General features: G+C 45.0%; 1 protein-coding gene across 2 annotated transcripts in view; it reads left to right on the top strand.

The window, feature by feature from the left end:
• The window catches only part of LOC143766862 (uncharacterized), a 98411-nt gene extending 82150 nt beyond the window's left edge, over positions 1-16261 (top strand). For both annotated transcript variants that reach the window (XM_077254851.1, XM_077254852.1), the window contains exon 7: positions 14467-16261. In XM_077254851.1, coding sequence (XP_077110966.1) covers positions 14467-16076 — 1610 coding nt within the window. In that variant the 3' untranslated portion in view covers positions 16077-16261. The remainder of the gene's footprint in view (positions 1-14466) is intronic.
• Positions 16262-20932: the final 4671 nt, after the last annotated feature.

The following is a 20932-nucleotide window of genomic DNA, read 5'->3' as shown; positions in this document are numbered from 1 at the left end:
ACTCTAGTATTAACTCATAACATCAGAGTGGCAATTTCAGATCACAAGAGCTTTCCAGACACAGAAACGAAACTACAGCTGTGAACTGGAACAAAATGCAAAAACAAACGAGGACTAAAGTCCAACTTAGCTGGGAGTTGTCTAGCAGCAGGAACATGCACAGAAAGGCTTCTGATTACAATGTTGACCGGCATGGAAGTGACAGAGGAGCAAGGCTAAATAGCGACTCCCACATCCTGATGGAAACAGGTGAACAGAGGGGATGATGCACACCAGTTCAATTCCACCAGTGGCCACCGGGGGAGCCCAAAATCCAAATTCACAACAAGGGGCTGTGTGAATGGGTATTAGGTTAGAGAGGTTACGGAAATTTGTGATAGAGCGTGGATAGGGGGTAGAAATGACTGTGCGGATGTGGTGAGGAGGGCCAGGATTTGGAGAGATATCACCAGCAGTGAGAAGGAGCAGAGAAAATGTTAGCAGGTGGGAGCAGGAGAGGGCATGAGGTGGCTGTCTGTGTTTGGAGACAGAGGATTGTATGTTGAGGAACAGTTCTAAGGAGGAGGTGAGATGGATGGGGGAGGATTGAGGAAGAGATGAACAGTTCCTTACTTGGTGTAGGGATTAGGGGAGTTAGCAGAAAGTGAAGGATTATAGGGGTGAGAGTGAAAACAAACAGAAACACATTGTTTACAGTGACTGGGCAGTTATCTTTAGTTCCCTTCTGGTTCAATTCTGGTTTTAATTCTACTGTAATCTTCACACTTCTAGGACACACTTATAGGAATCACACTGCAGATTAAAGTCTTTGCAGACTTGAGCTATGCAATATATCTGCCACAAAGTGCATTCAGGTGTGAACCAGAGAGGAGTGGTCTCTGTTCATCTTGGTCAGAGAATTAAGAGTGGACCAGATGCATATAATCAAGCCAAAGTAAACAAGGTCATAAATAGCACGGGTGGAGGGGGTGTTTGGGTGAAGCTGGGGTTGGTTGAGAGACATACCAAGTGGAAGATAGGAGTAGAGGCAAGTCTGTGTGGAAAGATGGATGACACTACATGCACTTCATAGATAGACAGAGCAGGAGAGCTGGGAGGATCAACATACCATGTGAATGCTAGGTACAGGGGCGAGTCTGTGTGCAAAGCTGGGTGATGTAGTATATGCACTTCATAGACAGACGGAGCAGGAGAGCTGGGTGGATCAACATACCTGTAGGAAGAATATACATGCTTGTTATCTATGTATAGATCTATCTATCCATCTCATTCCTTCTATCATTTATCTATATTTATGTCTATTATCTATCATCTATCTACCTATCTATCTGTGTGTATAATGGAGTGTGGGTTGGACAAATGTAAAAGAGGAGGTTGGACAAGAAATGACATAACAAATCTTTTTTTGTTGTTCAATAATACATCTTTATTTAGCGTTCAAAAACGAATTAAAAACGCATCAAAAACGCACCTGCATTTTCTGCCAAGAGATGCAGATTCAGTGCAGAAAAATCTGCAGGCAAATCTGCAACGTGTGCACATACCCTAACGGTAACCCTAACTTTAGTTTAACAGTAACCCTAAGGCCTCTTTCACATTTCCGTCGGAATGTGAACGTTGCTATGCGTCGTTCTGTGCAAAAAACGCATCCTGCAAAGTTGGTCGCAGGATGCTTTTTTGCACATAGACTTGTATTACTGACGCACCGTAACCTATGGACACACGTTCCATATGTCGTGCACTGGATGCGTCGGTATATGGCGGACCGTCGTTGCAAAAAAAGTTCAAGGGAACGTTTTTTCGCACGTCGGGTCCTGCATTTCCGACCGCGCGTGCGGCCGGAACTCCGCCCCCTCCTCCCCGGGACTTTACAGTGGCCAGCGGACGCGTTGAAACACTGTGTCCGCTGCCCACGTTGTGGCGAATTTGCACGTCGTCGGTACGTCGGGCCGACGCTTAGCGACGGCCCTGTACCGACGGAAGTGTGAAAGAGGCCTAACTTTAGCCCCAATACTAACCCTAACTATAGCACTAACCCTAACCTGCCTTATCTGTTTTTTTTACTTTTTAACAAGATGGCTGACTGGCACAGCTGTTGCCAGCAGCACTTGTAACACTATTTCACCTCTAATCTCTCACTGACATCTGAGGACAAACAGCGTTTTTATGAGGTAGATCGCCCAGGAAAGTTCATTGCTACAATACACTTTCATAGTGGTTTGTCTCATTGGCTGGTGTGATGCTGATGTCATCAGGACCTGAACCAATCGGGTCTCAATAAGGTCGGGGGTCAAAGTAAGGGTTGTGCGCCAGAATCCCATCGTTATAGCTAGCGCCGATGTTTATCGTTGGCGGTCACGAAGCAGTTAAGTTAAGGGTACCATCATTTCTGCCCAGGCCTATTTCATGAGGTTTTTTAAAAAAAAAAATTCTGTGGAAGCATGGTTAACCCCTTCCGACCTTTGACGCCACGTAGGCATCATGAAAGTCAGTGCCAATCCGACCTGTGACGCCTGTGTGGCGTCATGGAAAGATCGCGTCCCTGCAGATCGGGTGAAAGGGTTAACTACAATTTCACCCGATCTGCAGGGACAGGGGGAGTGGTACTTTAGCCCGGGGGGGGGTGGCTTCACCCCCCGTTGCTACGATCGCTCTGATTGGCAGTTTCACTTTCAACAGCCAATCTGAGCGATTTGTAATATTTCACCTAAAAAACTGGTGAAATATTACAATCCAGCCATGGCCGATGCTGCAATATCATCGGCCATGGCTGGAAACACTGATGTACCCCCCCACCGCCACCGATCTCCTCCCCGGTCCTCCGTCCGGTGCTCCGCTCCCCTCCATCATCCTGTCTGCTCCCCCGTCCTCCTTCCCGCTCCCCCGTGCTCTGAAGCCACCCCCCCATCCTCCGATCCACCCCCCATGCTCAGATCCCCCTCTCCTCATACTTACCGGGCCTCCCGGTGTCCATCCATCTTCTCCATGGGCGCCGCCATCTTCCAAAATGGCGGGCGCAAGCGCAGTGCGCCCGCTGAATCTGCCCGCCGGCAGATTCGTTCCAGTTATATTTTGATCACTTAATATAACCTATCACAGTGATCAAAATAAAAAAATAGTAAATGACCCCCCCCCCCCCCTTTATCACCCCATAGATAGGGACAATAATAAAAAGAAAATATTTTTTTTTCCTTTTTCCACTAGGGTTAGAACTAGGGGTAGGGTTAAGGTTAAGGTTAGGGTTAGGGCATGTGCACACGGTGTGGATTTGGCCATGGATCCACAGTGGATTGGCTGCGGATCCGCAGTGGATTGGCCGCTGCGAATTCGTAGCAGTTTTCCATCAGGTTTACAGTACCATCTAAACCTATGGAAAACCGAATCCGCTGTGCCCATGGTGCGGAAAATACCGTGCGGAAACGCTGCGTTGTATTTTCCGCAGCATGTCAATTTTGTGCGGATTCCGCAGTGTTTTACATCTGTTCCTCAATAGGAATCCGCAGGTGAAATCCGCACAAAAAAAAACTGGAAATCCGCTGTAAATCCGCAGGTAAAACGCAGTGCCTTTTACCTGCGGATTTTTCAAAAATCGTGCGGAAAAATCTCACACGAATCCGCAACGTGGGCACATAGCCTTAGGGTTAGGGTTGGAATTAGGGCTAGGGTTGGAAATGGGGTTAAGACTAGGTTTGTGGTTAGGGTTACGGATAGGGTTAGGTTGGGGTTACAGTTGTGGTTAGGGTTACTGGTGTGTTGGGGTTAGGGTTGTGGTTATGGGTGTGTTGGGGTTAGGGTTGTGATTAGGGTTATGGCTACTGTTGTGAATTCCGTTTTTGTTGTGAATTCCGTTCTCGGGCTCCCTCCTGTGGTCGTGAATGGTACTTTGGTGAGTTCTGTCCTTGGACACCCTCTGGTGGCTTTGAGTGCAACTGCTGATCTTTGAGGTTGGCTTTTTCAGCTGCCCTCATTTATTGCTTCTGCTGGCTTCCCTATTTAACTCTGCTCTGGTCGTTAGTTCATGCCAGCTGTCAATGTCTCAGTACTGGTTCAGATCTCTCTTGGATTTCTCTGATGACCTGTCTACTCCAGCAGAAGCTAAGTCCCTGCTAGTTCATTTGTTGTCCATTTGTTTTGAGTATATTTCTCAGTACATGCTATGTTTCTAGTCCAGCTTGCTAATATGACATTTCCTTGCTAGCTGGAAGCTCTGGGGTGCAGAGTGGCACCTCCACACCGTGAGTCGGTGTGGAGGTCTTTTTGCACACTCTGCGTGGTTTTTTGTAGTTTTTTATACTGACCGCACAGTTCCCTTTCCTATCTTCTGTCTATCTAGAGAAGATTCGGCCTCCTTTGCTAAAATCTGTTTTCATTCCTGTGTTTGTCACTTCCATCTTAACTCACAGTCAATATTTGTGGGGGCTATCTTTACTTTGGGGAATTTCTCTGAGGCAAGGTAGGCTCCTATTTCTATCTTTAGGGGTAGTTAGCTCTTAGGCTGTGTAGAGGCGTCTAGGGAGAGTTAGGAACGCTCCACGGCTATTTCTAGTGTGTGTGATAGCATTAGGGATTGCGGTCAGTAGAGTTACCACCTCCTCAGAGCTTTTCTCAGGTTTTGATTTTAACCATCAGGTCATTCCGGGTGCTCCTAACCACCAGGTCCATAACAGTACAGCTGGCCAACAAAATGTTAATGCATCTCAAAAGAGGGATAAGAGAAGTTCTGAGTCAATTTTTTTTTTTTGCAGCTTGTTTTGTCTTTCTTTTCCCCTTAACCTCTGGGTGGTTCAGTACTCAGGTGTAGATATGGATATTCAAGGTTTGTCCTCTTGTGTGGATCAACTCACTGCAAGGGTACAAAGTATTCAAGATTATGTTGTTCAGAATCCGATGTTAGAGCCTAGAATTCCGATCCCTGATTTGTTTTCTGGGAATAGATCTAAATTTTTGAATTTCAAAAATAATTGCAGACTGTTTTTTGCTCTGAAACCCCGCTCCTCTTGTGACCCCATTCAGCAAGTAAAGATTATTATTTCTTTGTTGCGTGGCGACCCGCAAGACTGGGCATTCTCCCTTGAGCCAGGAAATCCTGCATTGCTTAATTTAGATGCATTTTTTCAAGCGCTCGGATTGCTTTATGACGAACCAAATTCAGTGGATCAGGCAGAAAAGACCTTGCTGGCTCTATGTCAGGGTCAGGATGAAGCAGAAGTATATTGCCAGAAGTTTAGAAAGTGGTCTGTGCTTACACAATGGAATGAGTATGCCCTGGCAGCAATTTTCAGAAAGGGTCTTTCTGAATCCCTTAAAGATGTTATGGTGGGGTTCCCCACGCCTGCTGGTCTGAATGAATCAATGTCTTTGGCCATTCAGATTGATCGGCGTTTGCGTGAGCGCAAAGTTGTGCACCATTTGGCGGTGTCCTCTGAGCGGAGGCCTGAGCCTATGCAATGTGATAGGACTTTGACCAGAGCTGAACAGCAAGAACACAGACGTCTGAATGGGCTGTGTTTTTACTGTGGTGACTCCACTCATTCTATTTCTGATTGTCCTAAGCGCACTAAGAGGTTCGCTTGGTCTGTCACCATTAGTACTGTACAGCCTAAATTTCTCTTGTCTATTTCTCTGATTTGCTCATTGTCGTCCTATTCTGTTATGGCATTTGTGGATTCGGGCGCTGCCCTGAACTTGATGGACTTGGAGTTTGCCAGGCGCTGTGGTTTTTCCTTGGAGCCTTTGCAGAGTCCTATTCCCTTAAGGGGGATTGATGCTACGCCATTGGCCAAGAATAAAACTCAGTACTGGACTCAGCTGACCATGTACATGGCTCCCGCACATCAGGAAAATATTCGCTTTTTGGTGTTGCATAATTTGCATGATGTTGTCGTGTTGGGTTTTCCATGGTTACAGGTTCTTGTAGATTGTGAGCCTTCGCGGGCAGGGTCCTCTCTCCTACTGTACCAGTTATGACTTGTATTGTTCAAGATTATTGTACTTGTTTTTATTATGTATACCCCTCCTCACTTGTAAAGCGCCATGGAATAAATGGCGCTATAACAATAAATAATAATAATAATAATCCAGTACTGGATTGGAAATCAATGTCTGTGTCTAGTTGGGGTTGTCAAGGGATACATACTGATGTTCCTTCGATGTCAATCTCTTCTTCCACTCCTTCTGAAGTCCCTGAGTTTTTGTCGGATTACCAGGATGTATTTGATGAGCCCAAGTCCAGTGCCCTACCTCCTCATAGGGACTGTGATTGCGCTATTAATTTGATTCCTGGTAGTAAGTTCCCTAAGGGCCGACTTTTCAATTTGTCTGTGCCAGAACATGCTGCTATGCGGAGTTATGTAAAGGAGTCCTTGGAGAAGGGGCATATTCGCCCGTCTTCGTCGCCGTTGGGAGCAGGGTTCTTTTTTGTGGCCAAGAAGGATGGCTCTCTGAGACCATGTATAGATTACCGCCTTCTCAATAAGATCACGGTCAAATTTCAGTACCCTTTGCCTCTGCTGTCGGATTTGTTTGCTCGGATTAAGGGTGCTAGTTGGTTTACCAAGATTGACCTTCGAGGGGCGTATAACCTTGTGCGTATTAAACAGGGCGATGAATGGAAAACAGCATTTAATATGCCCGAGGGCCATTTTGAGTACCTGGTAATGCCATTCGGGCTTTCTAATGCTCCATCTGTGTTTCAGTCCTTTATGCACGACATCTTCCGGAAGTATCTGGATAAATTCATGATTGTATATTTGGATGATATTTTGGTCTTTTCGGATGACTGAGAGTCTCATGTAAAGCAGGTCAGGATGGTATTCCAGGTCCTTCGTGCTAATGCGTTGTTTGTGAAGGGGTCTAAATGTCTCTTTGGATTTCAGAAGGTTTCCTTTTTGGACTTCATTTTTTCCCCTTCTACTATCCAGATGGACCCTGTTAAAGTTCAGGCTATATATGATTGGACTCAACCTACATCTGTGAAGAGTCTTCAGAAGTTTCTGGGCTTTGCTAATTTTTACCGTCGCTTCATCGCTAATTTTTCCAGTGTGGTTAAGCCTTTGACGAAGAAAGGCGCTGATGTGGTGAATTGGTCCCCTGCGGCCATTGAGGCTTTTCAGGAGCTTAAACGTCGTTTTACTTCGGCCCCTGTGTTGCGTCAGCCAGATGTTTCGCTCCCTTTTCAGGTCGAGGTTGATGCTTCTGAGATTGGGGCAGGGGCTGTTTTGTCTCTGAGAAGTTCTGATGGCTCATTGATGAAACCATGTGCCTTCTTTTCTAGAAAGTTTTCGCCTGCTGAGCGTAATTATGATGTCGGCAATCGGGAGTTGTTGGCTATGAAGTGGGCATTCGAGGAGTGGCGACATTGGCTGAAGGGAGCCAAACATCGCGTGGTGGTCTTGACTGATCACAAGAATCTGACTTGCCTCGAGTCTGCCAAGCGGTTGAATCCTAGACAGGCTCGATGGTCGCTGTTTTTCTCCCGTTTCGATTTTGTGGTCTCGTACCTTCCGGGGTCTAAGAATGTGAAGGCTGATGCTCTTTCTAGGAGTTTTTTGCCTGATTCTCCAGGAGTCCTTGAGCCGACTGGTATTCTCAAGGAGGGGGTGATTCTGTCTGCAATCTCCCCTGATTTGCGGCGGGTGCTGCAGGAGTTTCAGGCTGATAGACCTGACCGCTGTCCAGTGGAGAAACTGTTTGTCCCTGATAGATGGACTAGTAAAGTTATTTCTGAGGTTCATTGTTCAGTATTGGCTGGTCATCCTGGGATTTTTGGTACCAGAGATTTGGTTGCTAGGTCCTTTTGGTGGCCTTCCTTGTCACGGGATGTGCGTGCTTTTGTGCAGTCCTTTGGGACTTGTGCTCGGGCCAAGCCTTGCTGTTCTCGTGCCAGTGGGTTGCTTTTGCCTTTGCCTGTCCCGAAGAGGCCCTGGACGCATATTTCCATGGATTTTATTCCTGATCTTCCTGTCTCTCAGAGGATGTCTGTCATCTGGGTGGTTTGTGATCGGTTTTCTAAGATGGTCCATTTGGTACCCTTGCCTAAATTGCCCTCTTCCTCTGATTTGGTTCCATTATTTTTTCAGCATGTGGTTCGTTTGCATGGCATTCCGGAGAACATTGTGTCTGACAGAGGTTCCCAGTTTGTTTCTAGGTTTTGGCGGTCCTTTTGTGCTAAGATGGGCATTGATTTGTCTTTTTCTTCAGCGTTCCATCCTCAGACAAATGGCCAGACCGAACGAACCAATCAGACTTTGGAAATCTATCTGAGATGCTTTGTTTCTGCTGATCAGGATGATTGGGTGACCTTCTTGCCATTGGCCGAGTTCACCCTTAATAATCGGGCTAGTTCGGCTACTTTGGTTTTGCCTTTTTTTTGTAATTCTGGTTTTCATCTTCATTTTTCTTCAGGGCAGGTTGAGCCTTCTGACTGTCTGGTATGGATTCTGTGGTGGACAGGTTGCAGCAAATTTGGACTCATGTGGTGGACAATTTAACGTTGTCTCAGGAGAAGGCGCAACGTTTTGCTAACCGCCGTCACTGTGTTGGTCCCCGACTTCGTGTTGGGATTTGGTCTGGTTATCTTCTCGTCATGTTCCTATGAAGGTTTCTTCCCCTAAGTTCAAGCCTCTTTTATTGGTCCTTATAAGATTTCTGAAATTATCAATCGTGTCGTTTCGTTTGGCCCTTCCAGCTTCTTTTGCCATCCATAATGTGTTCCATAGGTCTTTGTTGCGGAGATATGTGACACCTATGGTTCCTTCCATTGATCCTCCTGCTCCAGTGTTGGTTGAGGGGGAGTTGGAGTATGTGGTGGAGAAGATTTTGGATTCTCATCTCTCGAGACGGAAGCTTCAGTACCTGGTTAAATGGAAGGGTTATGGTCAGGAGGATAATTCCTGGGTTGTTGCCACCGATGTCCATGCTGCCGATTTGGTTCGTGCCTTTCATTTGGCTCGTCCTGATCGGCCTGGGGGCTCTGGTGAGGGTTCGGTGACCCCTCCTCAAGGGGGGGGGGTACTGTTGTGAATTCCGTTTTTGTTGTGAATTCTTTTCTCGGGCTCCCTCCTGTGGTCGTGAATGGTGATTTCTGTCCTTGGACACCCTCTGGTGGCTTTGAGTGGAACTGCTGATCTTTGAGGTTGGCTTTCTCAGCTGCCCTCATTTATTGTTTCTGCTGGCTTCCCTATTTAACTCTGCTCTGGTCGTTAGTTCATGCCAGCTGTCAATGTCTCAGTACTGGTTTAGATCTCTCTTGGATTTCTCTGATGACCTGTCTACTCCAGCAGAAGCTAAGTCCCTGCTAGTTCATTTGTTGTCCATTTGTTTTGAGTATATTTCTCAGTACATGCTATGTTTCTAGTCCAGCTTGCTAATATGACATTTCCTTGCTAGCTGGAAGCTCTGGGGTGCAGAGTGGCACCTCCACACCGTGAGTCGGTGTGGAGGTCTTTTTGCACACTCTGCGTGGTTTTTTGTAGTTTTTTATACTGACCGCACAGTTCCCTTTCCTATCTTCTGTCTATCTAGAGAAGATTCGGCCTCCTTTGCTAAAATCTGTTTTCATTCCTGTGTTTGTCACTTCCCTCAACTCACAGTCAATATTTGTGGGGGCTATCTTTACTTTGGGGAATTTCTCTGAGGCAAGGTAGGCTCCTATTTCTATCTTTAGGGGTAGTTAGCTCTTAGGCTGTGTAGAGGCATCTAGGGAGAGTTAGGAACGCTCCACGGCTATTTCTAGTGTGTGTGATAGGATTAGGGATTGCGGTCAGTAGAGTTACCACCTCCTCAGAGCTTGTCTCAGGTTTTGGTTTTAATCATCAGGTCATTCCGGGTGCTCCTAACCACCAGGTCCATAACAGGCTACAGTTGGGATTAGGGTTAGGGGTGTGTTGGGATTAGTGTTGAAGTTAGAATTGAGGGGTTTCCACTGTTTAGGCACATCAGGGGTCTCCAAACGCAACATGGCGCCACCATTGATTCCAGCCAATCATGCGTTCAAAAACTCAAAAGGTGCTCCCTCCCTTCCGAGCCCCGACGTGCGCCCAAACAGTGGTTTATCCCCACATATGGGGTATCAGCGTACTCACAACAAACTGGGCTTCAAATTTTGGGGTCTAATTTCTCCTGTTTCCCTTGTGAAAGTAAAAAATTGCTTGCTAAAACATCTTTTTTGAGGAAAGAAAAATAATTTTTTATTTTCACAGCTCTGCGTTGTAAACTTCTGTGAAGCACTTGGGGGTTGAACGTGCTCACCACACATCTAGATACGTTCCTTGGAGGGTCTAGTTTCCAAAATGGGGTCACTTGTGGGGGGTTTCTACTGTTTAGGCACATCAGGGGCTCTGCAAATGCAACGTGATGCCCGCAGACCATTCCATCAAATTCTGCATTTCAAAACGTCACTACTTCCCTTCCGAGCCCTGACGTGCGCCCAAACAGTGGTTTACCCCCACATGTGGGTAATCAGTGTACTCAGGACAAACTGGACAACAGCATTTGGGGTCCAATTTCTCCTGTTACTCTTGTGAAAATAAAAAATTGCAGGCTAAAAAATAATTTTTGAGGAAAGAAAAATTATTTATTTTCTGCGTTATAAACTTCTATGAAGCACTTGGGGGTTTAAAGTGGTCACAGCACATCTAGATTAGTTCCATGGGAGGTCTAGTTTCCAAAATTGGGTCACATGTGGGGGAGCTCCAATGTTTAGGCACACAAGGGCTCTCCAAATGCGACATGGTGTCCGCTGTTGTGAATTCTGCTTTTGGGTTCCCTCCGGTGGTGGTAGGTGGTAATGCAGTTGTCCCTGGGTTTCAGTCCTGGTCAGGTGTGTCTGCTGATTGCAGTTCTGACTGGGGTATTTAGGTGTGCAGGATTCATTAGTCCTTGCCAGTTGCCAATTGTTGTTGGGAGGTGTTGGACCTCTGCCTGGCTCCTCCTGCCTTTCTGCCAAATCAGCAAAGATAAGTGTCTGGTTTTGTTTCTGTGGCACACATGCTGTGTGCTTCATAATTCAGTGCTATTCTTTTGTGTTTTCTTTTCCAGCTTAGATTGTGTCAGTATTTTCTCAGTCTTGTTGGATTCTCTGGGGGTGCAGATATTCATTCCACGTCTTTAGTTAGATTGTGGAATTTTTTGTATTATCTGCTGTGGATATTTTTGGAAGGGGTTTAATACTGACCACCTAGTATTCTGTCCTATCCTTTTCTATTAGCTACAGTGGCCTCTTTTGCTAAATCTTGTTTTCTGCCTGCGTGTGTCTTTTCTTCTCCTACTCACAGTCAATATTCGTGGGGGGCTGCCTATCCTTTGGGGTTCTGCTCTGAGGCAAGGTAGTATTCCTATTTCTATCTATAGGGGTATTTAGTCCTCCGGCTGTGTCGAGGTGTCTAGGGTTTGTTAGGCACACCCCACGGCTACTTCTAGTTGCGGTGTTAGTTCAGGATTTGCGGTCAGTACAGTTTCCACCTACTCCAGAGAAAGTTTCATGCGGCTCCAAGGTCACCGGATCATAACAGTCCGCTAACGATTGGAGCTAATTTTTCATTCAAAAAGTCAAATGGCACTCCTTCCCTTCCGAGCCCTGCCGCGTGCCCAAACAGTGGTTTACCCCCACATGTGAGGTATCAGTGTACTCAGGAGATATTGCCTAATAAATTTTAGGATCCATTTTATCCTGTTGCCCATGTGGAAATGAACAAATTGAGGCTAAATGAAAATTTTTTGTGAAAAAAAAAAGTACTTTTTCATTTTTTAGGATCAATTTGTGAAGGACCTAGGGGTTCAAAGTGTTCACTATGCATCTAGATAAGTTCCTTGGGGGGTCTAATTTTGAAAATAGGGACACGTGGGGGAGCTCCAATGTTTAGGCACACAGGGGCTCTCCAAACGTGACATGGTGTCTGCTAACTATTGGAGCTAATTTTTCATTCAAAAGTCAAATGGTGCTCCTTCCCTTCCAAGTCTTGCCGTGTGCACAAACAGTGCACATATGAGGTATCGCTGTACTCAGGAGAAACTGTCCAACACATTTTAGGATCCATTTTATCCTGTTGCCCATGTGAAAATGAAAAAATTGAGGCTAAAATAAATTTTTTGTGGAAAAAAAAAAGTACTTTTTCATTTTTACGGATCAATTTGTGAAGCACCTGGGGGTTCAAAGTGCTCACTATGCATCTAGATAAGCTCCTTGGGGGGTCTAGTTTCCAAAATGGGGTCACTTGTGGGGAAGCTCCAATGTTTAGGCACACAGGGGCTCTCCAAACGCGACATGGTGTCCACTAAAGATTGGAGCCAATTTTTCGGTGAAAAAGTTAAATGGCGCTCCTTCCCTTCAGAGCCCTGTCGTTCGCCCAGACAGTGGTTCCCCCCCACATATGAGGTATCGGGGTACTCAGGACAAATTGTACAATAACGTTTGGGGTCCAGTTTCTCTTTTTACCCTTGGAAAAATAAAAAAATTGTTGCTAAAACATCATTTTTGTGACTAAAAAGTTAAATGTCATTTTTTCCTTCCATGTTGCTTCTGCTGCTGTGAAGTACCTGAAGGGTTAATAAACTTCTTGAATGTGGTTTTGAGCAACTTGAGGGGTGCAGTTTTTAGAATGGTGTCACTTTTGGGTATTTTCAGCCATACAGACCCCTCAAACTGACTTCAAATGTGAGGTGGTCCTTAAAAAAAATGGTTTTGTAAATTTTGTTGTAAAAAATGAGAAATCGCTGGTCAAATTTTAACCCTTATAACTTCCTAGCAAAAATAAATTTTGATTCTAAAATTGTGCTGATGTAAAGTAGACATGTGGGAAATGTTATTTATTAACTATTTTGTGTCACATAACTCTCTGGTTTAACAGAATAAAAATTCAAAATTTGAAAATTGCAAAATTTTCAAAATTTTAGCCAAATTTCCATTTTTTTCACAAATAAACGCAAAAATTATCGACCTAAATTTACCACTAACATGAAGCCCAATGTCACGAAAAGCAATCTCAGAACCGCTAGGATCCGTTGAAGCGTTCCTGAGTTATTACCTCATAATGGGACACTGGTCAGAATTGCAAAAAACGGCCAGGTCATTAAGGTCAAAATAGGATGGGTCATGAAGGGGTTAAAAAGCAATGTCTGACTTTCATTTGTTCATTCTCATAGATTTTTGATTTGTTATTATTTTTGTCAGATTCAAGTTATTTCTGTGACCATTGTGGGTTTTTCTGTCATTAAACCAGGGATACCAACAATTTTGACCACGTGTGTAGGAGGAATTAATATTTTGACTCCACAGCCACTTTCTGGAAAATCAGCACGCAGTGGATGTTGGAGAGAGAAAATTACAATTTGCCATTTTATTACCCAGCACATAGTGCCCAGATTGTGCTCCAGGAGACACACACTGCAAATTAAGTGGATTCACCTCACTATATAATATTACTAAATACAGAGATCCTAAATGTTGTTTGAGCACACTGCAAGACTCAGAAGTGAGAGCGGATTTTGCTGGATTGGTTTATAGAAACTCTGTTACTTTTCAACAGCCTTTGAGCCACTAGTAGTGTGGGAACCTCTGTTTCTACATTGACAGATGATGGACCTGAGTGGGGACTTGGCTTTTTGTGAGATGAGAATAGGTATTATTTTCGCCTACATAACATTGATTGGTTTCTTTTTATTTGATAGTTGGGAGGCAGAATGAACAAACAGTTGAACACCACGCACTACTGGCTCATCCAACAAGGTGGACTGTCATTGTCTTGATGAATAAAGGGAACCTGTCACCCCCAAAATGGAGAGTGAGCTAAGCCCACTGTCATCAGGAGCATATCTACATCATTCTGTAATGCTGTAGATAAGCCTCCGATGTTACCTGAAAGATAATAAAAAGAGGTTAGATTATACTCGCCCAGTGGCAGTCCCGCTGCGGTAGGCTTCACTGGTCCAGTCCGGCGCCTCCTATCTTCATTTCATGACGTCCTCTTCTGGTCTTCACACCACGGCTCTGGCGCAGGCATACTTTCTCTGCCCTGTTAAGGGCAGAGCAAAGTACTGCAGTGTGCAGGCGCCGGGAAAGGTCAGAGAGGCCCAGCGCCTGCGCACTGCAGTACTTTGCTCTGCCCTAAACAGGGCAGACAAAGTACGCCCGCACTGGAGCCACGCCGTGAAAACCAGAAGAGGATGTCATGGAATGAAGATAGGAGGCGCTGGACCGGACCGCAGCGGGACCGCCCCTGGGTGAGTATAATCTAACCTCTTTTTATCATATTTCAGGTAACATCGGGAGCTTATCTACAGCATTACAGAATGCTGTAGATAAGCCCCTGATGACTGGGCTTTGCTCACCTTCCATTTTGGGGGTGACAGGTTCCCTTTAATGTTTTTTACATAGCTTGCCATTTTTATGGACAGTTTAAGTAGAAATGTTCAAAAATATAAAACTCAAGGATATTTTATAAAAAAAAAAAATGTTTTTTGTCTTGGCAGATGACTGTACCAGGAGATCAGAGGGACAGCTGACCTCTTCAATTTTTAAATCTGATAATCTTGAGATCCTACAAGATACAACTAAAGTGACTGCTGTTACTCCAGATATATCGACATCCATTCACAGCAAAGATCTGTCATCCGATCCTATGAAACAGGTCCCATCTTCTGATTCATTACTGACTACTAAGGAAAATCAAAGTCACAAAAGATGCATTAAAAAACAAACTGCTCCTAAAGCAAAGAAGTCATTTTCATGTTCAGAATGTGGGAAATGTTTTAACAAGAAATCAGAATTGGTTATTCACTGTAGAATTCACACAGGGGAGAAGCCTTTTTCCTGTTCAGAATGTGGGAAATGTTTTAGACATAAAGGGACTCTAGTTAGTCACCAGAGAACTCATACAGGGGAGATGCCTTTTTCCTGTTCAGAATGTGGGAAATGTTTTAAACACAAAGTGCTTCTTGTTAGACATCAGACAAGTCCCACAGGGGAGAAGCCTTTTTCATGTCCAGAATGTGGGAAATGTTTTAACTGGAAATCGCTTTTAGTTAGTCACCAGAGAACTCATACAGGGGAGAAGCCTTTTTCCTGTTCAGATTGTGGGAAATGTTTTAACAAGAAAGCTGATTTGGTTAATCACCGTAGAATTCACACAGGGGAGAAGCCTTTTTCCTGTTCAGAATGTGGAAAATGTTTTAGCCTGAAAGGGAGTCTAGTTAGCCACCAGAGAAATCACACAGGACAGAAGCCATTTTCCTGTTCAGAATGTGGGAAATGTTTTATCCGGAAATCAAAACTTGTTAGCCATCAAAGAACCCACACAGGGGAGAAGCCTTTTTCCTGTTCAGAATGTGGGAAATGTTTTTCAGATAAATCGCTGCTTGTTACTCACCAGAGAGCTCACACAGGGGAGAAGCCTTTTTCCTGTTCAGAATGTGGGAAATGTTTTATCCGTAAATCACAACTTGTTAGCCATCAAAGAACCCACACAGGGGAGAAGCCTTTTTCCTGTTCAGAATGTGGGAAATGTTTTCAACGGAAAACAGATTTGGTTAACCACTATAGAACTCACACAGATGAGAAGCCTTTTTCCTGTTCAGAATGTGGGAAATGTTTTAAACACAAAGGGAGTCTAGTTAGTCACCAGAGAACTCATACAGGGGAGAAGCCTTTTTCCTGTTCAGATTGTGGGAAATGTTTTAACCAGAAAGCAGATTTGGTTAATCACCGTAGAATTCACACAGGGGAGAAGCCCTTTTCCTGTTCAGAATGTGGGAAATGTTTTAGACTGAAAGTGAGTCTAGTTAGCCACCAGAGAAATCACACAGGACAGAAGCCTTTTTCCTGTTCAGAATGTGGGAAATGTTTTATCCAGAAATGGTGTCTAGTTAGCCATCAAAGAACCCACACAAGGGAGAAGCCTTTTTCCTGTTCAGAATGTGGGAAATGTTTTAACCAGAAATGGAGTCTAGTTAGTCACCAGAGAACTCACACAGGGGAGAAGCCTTTTTCCTGTTCAGAATGTGGGAAATGTTTTAAATGGAAACAGCTTCTTATTAGACATCAGTGCAGTCACACAGGGGAGAACCCTTTTTCGTTTTCTTAATGTGGGAAATATTTTACTTGGAAATCAACTGTTGATAAACATCAGAGACGTCACATAGGGGAGAAGCCTTTTTATGTTCATAATGTTGGAATAGTTTTAACCCAAACTTAATCTTTTTAAAGGGTTTGTCTCTTGTCTTTCCTCATGTTTGCTGACAAAAGGATAAAATTAAACTTTATTAATTCTAAATGTAAAACTATACCCATAATTCACCCCCTTAAGGTTAGTCAGTAGGTGACTAATAGAAAAAACATGTATATATATACACTCACTCTCCAAGCCTCTCATTTATACGGGTTTCATCGTCCTCACTAGGGTTGAGCGACTTTTACTTTTTTGGGGTCGAGTCGGGTTTTGCGAAACCCGACTATCTCAAAAGTCAAGTCGAGTGCAATCGGCAGATTATCGCGAAAAGTCGGGGATCGACCGAAAGACGAAACCCAATGCAAGTCAATGGGGAAGCATAGTCGGCAGTGAGTGGGGGGCCAGGAAAACACCTACAATGCCCATTTTAATGGTAAAAACATCAATTCTTGTTACTGAAGCTCGTCAATCTTAATTTATTTTATAATATTAGTTAGGCATTGGAAATTGGGGGTCATTTGGCTAAAGTTGTGGGGGGTAGGGCTGGTTCAAGTATTTAGCGGGCCCAGGAAATGTGGACCACTGTCATGGTTCCCAATGGCAGGGACATAGGCAAAAAACGGACTAGCTCTAGGATGATGGAATCTCAGCTGACCGCGATGCTGAACCTAACGCACAACTAATAGTGGCCGGGGGGCGTACCTGCGTTTTATCCCTAGACGTCTCGCACCAGCCGGAGGTCTAGCTACCCCTAACAGAGGAAAACACAGACCTGGCTTGCCTCCAGGGAAACCCCAAAAGTGATAGTAGCCCCCAACATATAATGACGGGTAGGTAAGAGGAAAACCCGTACGTAGTATGAATATAGGTTCAGCAAAGAGAGGCCCACTAACTAGATAGCAGAAAATACAAAAGAGACATTTGCGGTCAACTCAAAACCCTAAAAAACCATCCTGAAATTACTTTAACTCCGATATCAACTCATGACACCGGAGTAGTCATTTCAGCTCACTAGAGCTTCCAGCAGCAAGAGACCTATAAATGCATGCTGGACAAACAAACACAAAAAATGCAAACGATCCAACTTAGCTGAATAAGCAGACTTGGAGCAGGTAGCAAGCAACAGAGGTATTCTGATAACATTGATAGCCGGCACTAGAATGACTGAGAAGCCAGACTAAATAGGAAACTCCCAATTCCTGATGGGAACAGGTGCACTGGAAATAAGAAACAGAAGTCAGCCAGTACCACCAGTAGCCACCAGAGGGAGCCCACAAACAGAATTCACAACAGTACCCCCCCCTTAAGGAGGGGGCACCGAACCCTCATGGGAACCACCAGGGCGATCTGGATGCGCCCTATGAAAGGCGCGGACCAAATCAGAGGCATGAACGTCAGAGGCAGTCACCCAAGAATTATCCTCCTGACCGTATCCCTTCCATTTAACCAAATATTGAAGTCTCCGTCTGGAAACGCGAGAGTCTAAAATCTTTTCCACAACATACTCCAATTCACCCTCCACCAGCACAGGAGCAGGAGGCTCAACAGAAGGAACCACCGGTACCTCGTACCTCCGCAACAACGACCGATGGAAGATATTATGAATGGTGAAAGATGCTGGTAGGTCCAAACGAAAAGATACAGGACCTATGAACCGAGGTTTAAACTTAGGAGAAGAGACCTTCATAGGGACAAAACGAGAAGATAACCACACCAAGTCCCCAACACGAAGACGATGACCCACACGACGATGACGATTAGCAAACTGATGAGTCTTCTCCTGAGACAACTTCAAATTGTCCACCACATGACTCCAAATCCGGTGCTTTCTATCCACCATAGTGTCCACTCCAGGGCAATCCGAAGATTACACCTGGCCAGATGTAAAACGAGGGTGAAACCCTGAATTGCAAAAGAAAGGAGAAACCAGAGTGGCAGAACTAGCCCGATTATTGAGGGCAAACACTGCCAACAGCAAAAAGGCGACCCAATCATCCTGATCAGCAGACACAAAACACCTCAAATAAGTCTCCAAGGTCTGATTAGTTCGCTCCGTCTGGCCATTCGTCTGAGGATGGAATGCAGATGAAAAAGACAAATCAATGCCCATCCTGGCACAGAACGCCCGCCAGAATCTAGACACGAATTGAGATCCCCTGTCAGAAACGATGTTTTCCGGGATACCATGTAAACGAACCACATTCTGAAAAAATAAAGGAACCAACTCCGATGACGAAGGCAATTTGGGCAAGGGTACCAAATGAACCATCTTAGAAAAACGGTCACACACCACTCAGATGACGGACATTTTCTGAGAAACCGGGAGATCCGAAATAAAGTCCATAGAGATGTGAGTCCACGGCCTCTTCGGAATAGCCAAGGACAACAACAATCCACTAGCCCGAGAACAGCAAGGCTTGGCCCGAGCACAAACATCACAAGACTGTACAAAAGTACGCACATCCCGAGACAGGGAAGGCCACCAGAAGGACCTGGCCACCAAATCTCTGGTACCAAAGATTCCAGGGTGGCCTGCCAACACAGAAGAATGAACCTCCGAGATGACTCTACTGGTCCACTCATCTGGAACAAACAGTCTCCCAGGCGGACAACGATCAGGCCTATTCGCCTGAAACTCCTGCAAAGCACGTCGCAAGTCTGGGGAGACAGCAGACAATATCACCCCATCCTTAAGGATACCCGTAGGCTCAGAATCACCAGGGGAGTCAGGCTCAAAACTCCTAGAAAGGGCATCTGCCTTCACATTTTTTGAACCTGGCAAGTATGAGACCACAAAATTAAACCGGGAGAAAAACAACGACCAGCGCGCCTGTCTAGGATTCAGACGCCTGGCAGACTCAAGGTAAATCAGATTCTTGTGATCAGTCAAGACCACCACCTGATGTCTAGCACCCTCAAGCCAATGACGCCACTCCTCAAATGCCCACTTCATAGCCAAGAGCTGCCGATTACCGACATCATAATTTCGCTCGGCGGGCGAAAACTTTCGAGAGAAGAACGCACATTGTCTCATCACTGAGCAATCGGGACTTCTCTGCGACAAAACCGCCCCCGCTCCAATCTCGGAAGCATCAACCTCAACCTGAAAAGGGAGTGAAACATCAGACTGGCGCAACACAGGGGCAGAAGAAAAGCGGCGCTTAAGCTCCCGAAAGGCCTCCACAGCCGTAGAGGACCAATTGGCAACATCAGCACCCTTCTTAGTCAAATCAGTCAGAGGCTTAGCAACACTTGAAAACCCAGTTATAAATCAACGATAGAAATTAGCAAAGCCCAAGAATTTCTGAAGACTCTTCAGGGAGGTAGGCTGCGTCCAATCACAAATAGCCCGAACCTTGACAGGATCCATCTCAATAGAAGAAGGGGAAAAAATGTACCCCAAAAAAGAGATCTTCTGAACCCCAAAAATACACTTTGAACCCTTTACAAACAAAGAATTGGCCCGCAAAACCTGAAAAACCTTCCTGACTTGTTGAACATGCGACTCCCAGTCATCCGAAAAAATCAAAATATCATCCAAATACACAATCATAAATTTATCCAGATATTCACGGAAAATATTGTGCATAAAGGACTGAAAGACTGAAGGGGCATTAGAAAGACCAAAAGGCATTACCAAATACTCAAAATGGCCCTCGGGCGTATTGAATGCAGTTTTCCACTCATCTCCCTGCTTAATCCGCACCAAGTTATACGCACCCCGAAGATCAATCTTAGAAAACCACCTTGCCCCTTTAATACGAGCAAATAAATCAGTCAATAGTGGCAAAGGATACTGGTATTTGACTGTAATCTTATTCAACAGGCGATAATCAATACAAGGCCTCAGGGAGCCATCTTTTTTACCTACGAAAAAAAAACCTGCTCCTAAAGGGGAGGAGGATGGACGGATATGTCCCTTTTCCAAGGACTCCTTAATATACTCTCGCATAGCAGCATGCTCAGGCACAGACAGATTGAACAAACGACCCTTAGGAAATTTGCTGCCAGGAATCAAGTCTATAGCACAATCGCAATCCCTGTGAGGAGGGAGAGAACTAAGTTTAGGCTCCTCAAAAACATCACAATAGTCAGACAAAAATGCCGGAACCTCAGAGGGAGTAGATGAAGCAATGGAAACCAAAGGTACTTCCCCATGAGCCCCCTGACATCCCCAACTTAACACAGACATTGTTTTCCAGTCAAGGACTGGATTATGAGTTTGCAACCATGGCAATCCAAGCACTAAGACATCATGCAAGTTATGCAACACAAGGAAGCGAATCACCTCCCGATGGTCTGGAGTCATACACATAGTCACTTGTGTCCAGTATTGTGGTTTATTCCTAGCCAATGGTGTGGAGTCGATACCCTTCAAAGGAATAGGGACTTCCAAAGGCTCGAGACTAAACCCACAGCGCCTGGCAAAGGACCAATCCATAAGACTCAAGGCGGCGCCAGAATCCACATAGGCATCCACGGTAATAGATGATAACGAACAAATCAAAGTCACAGACAAAATAAACTTAGACTGTAAAGTGCCAATTGCAAAAGACTTATCGACCTTTTTTGTGCGTTTAGAGCATGCTGATATAACATGAGCAGAATCACCACAATAGAAGCACAACCCATTTTTACGCCTGTAATTCTGCCGTTCACTTCTGGACAGAATTCTATCACATTGCATATTCTCCGGTGCCTGCTCAGAAGACACCGCCAAATGGTGCACAGGTTTGCGCTCCCGTAAACGCCGGTCAATCTGAATAGCCATT

Source organism: Ranitomeya variabilis, chromosome 4, assembly GCF_051348905.1.
Source record: "Ranitomeya variabilis isolate aRanVar5 chromosome 4, aRanVar5.hap1, whole genome shotgun sequence".
NCBI lineage: Eukaryota > Metazoa > Chordata > Amphibia > Anura > Dendrobatidae > Ranitomeya > Ranitomeya variabilis.
This window is presented reverse-complemented; position numbering and strand designations above follow the sequence as displayed.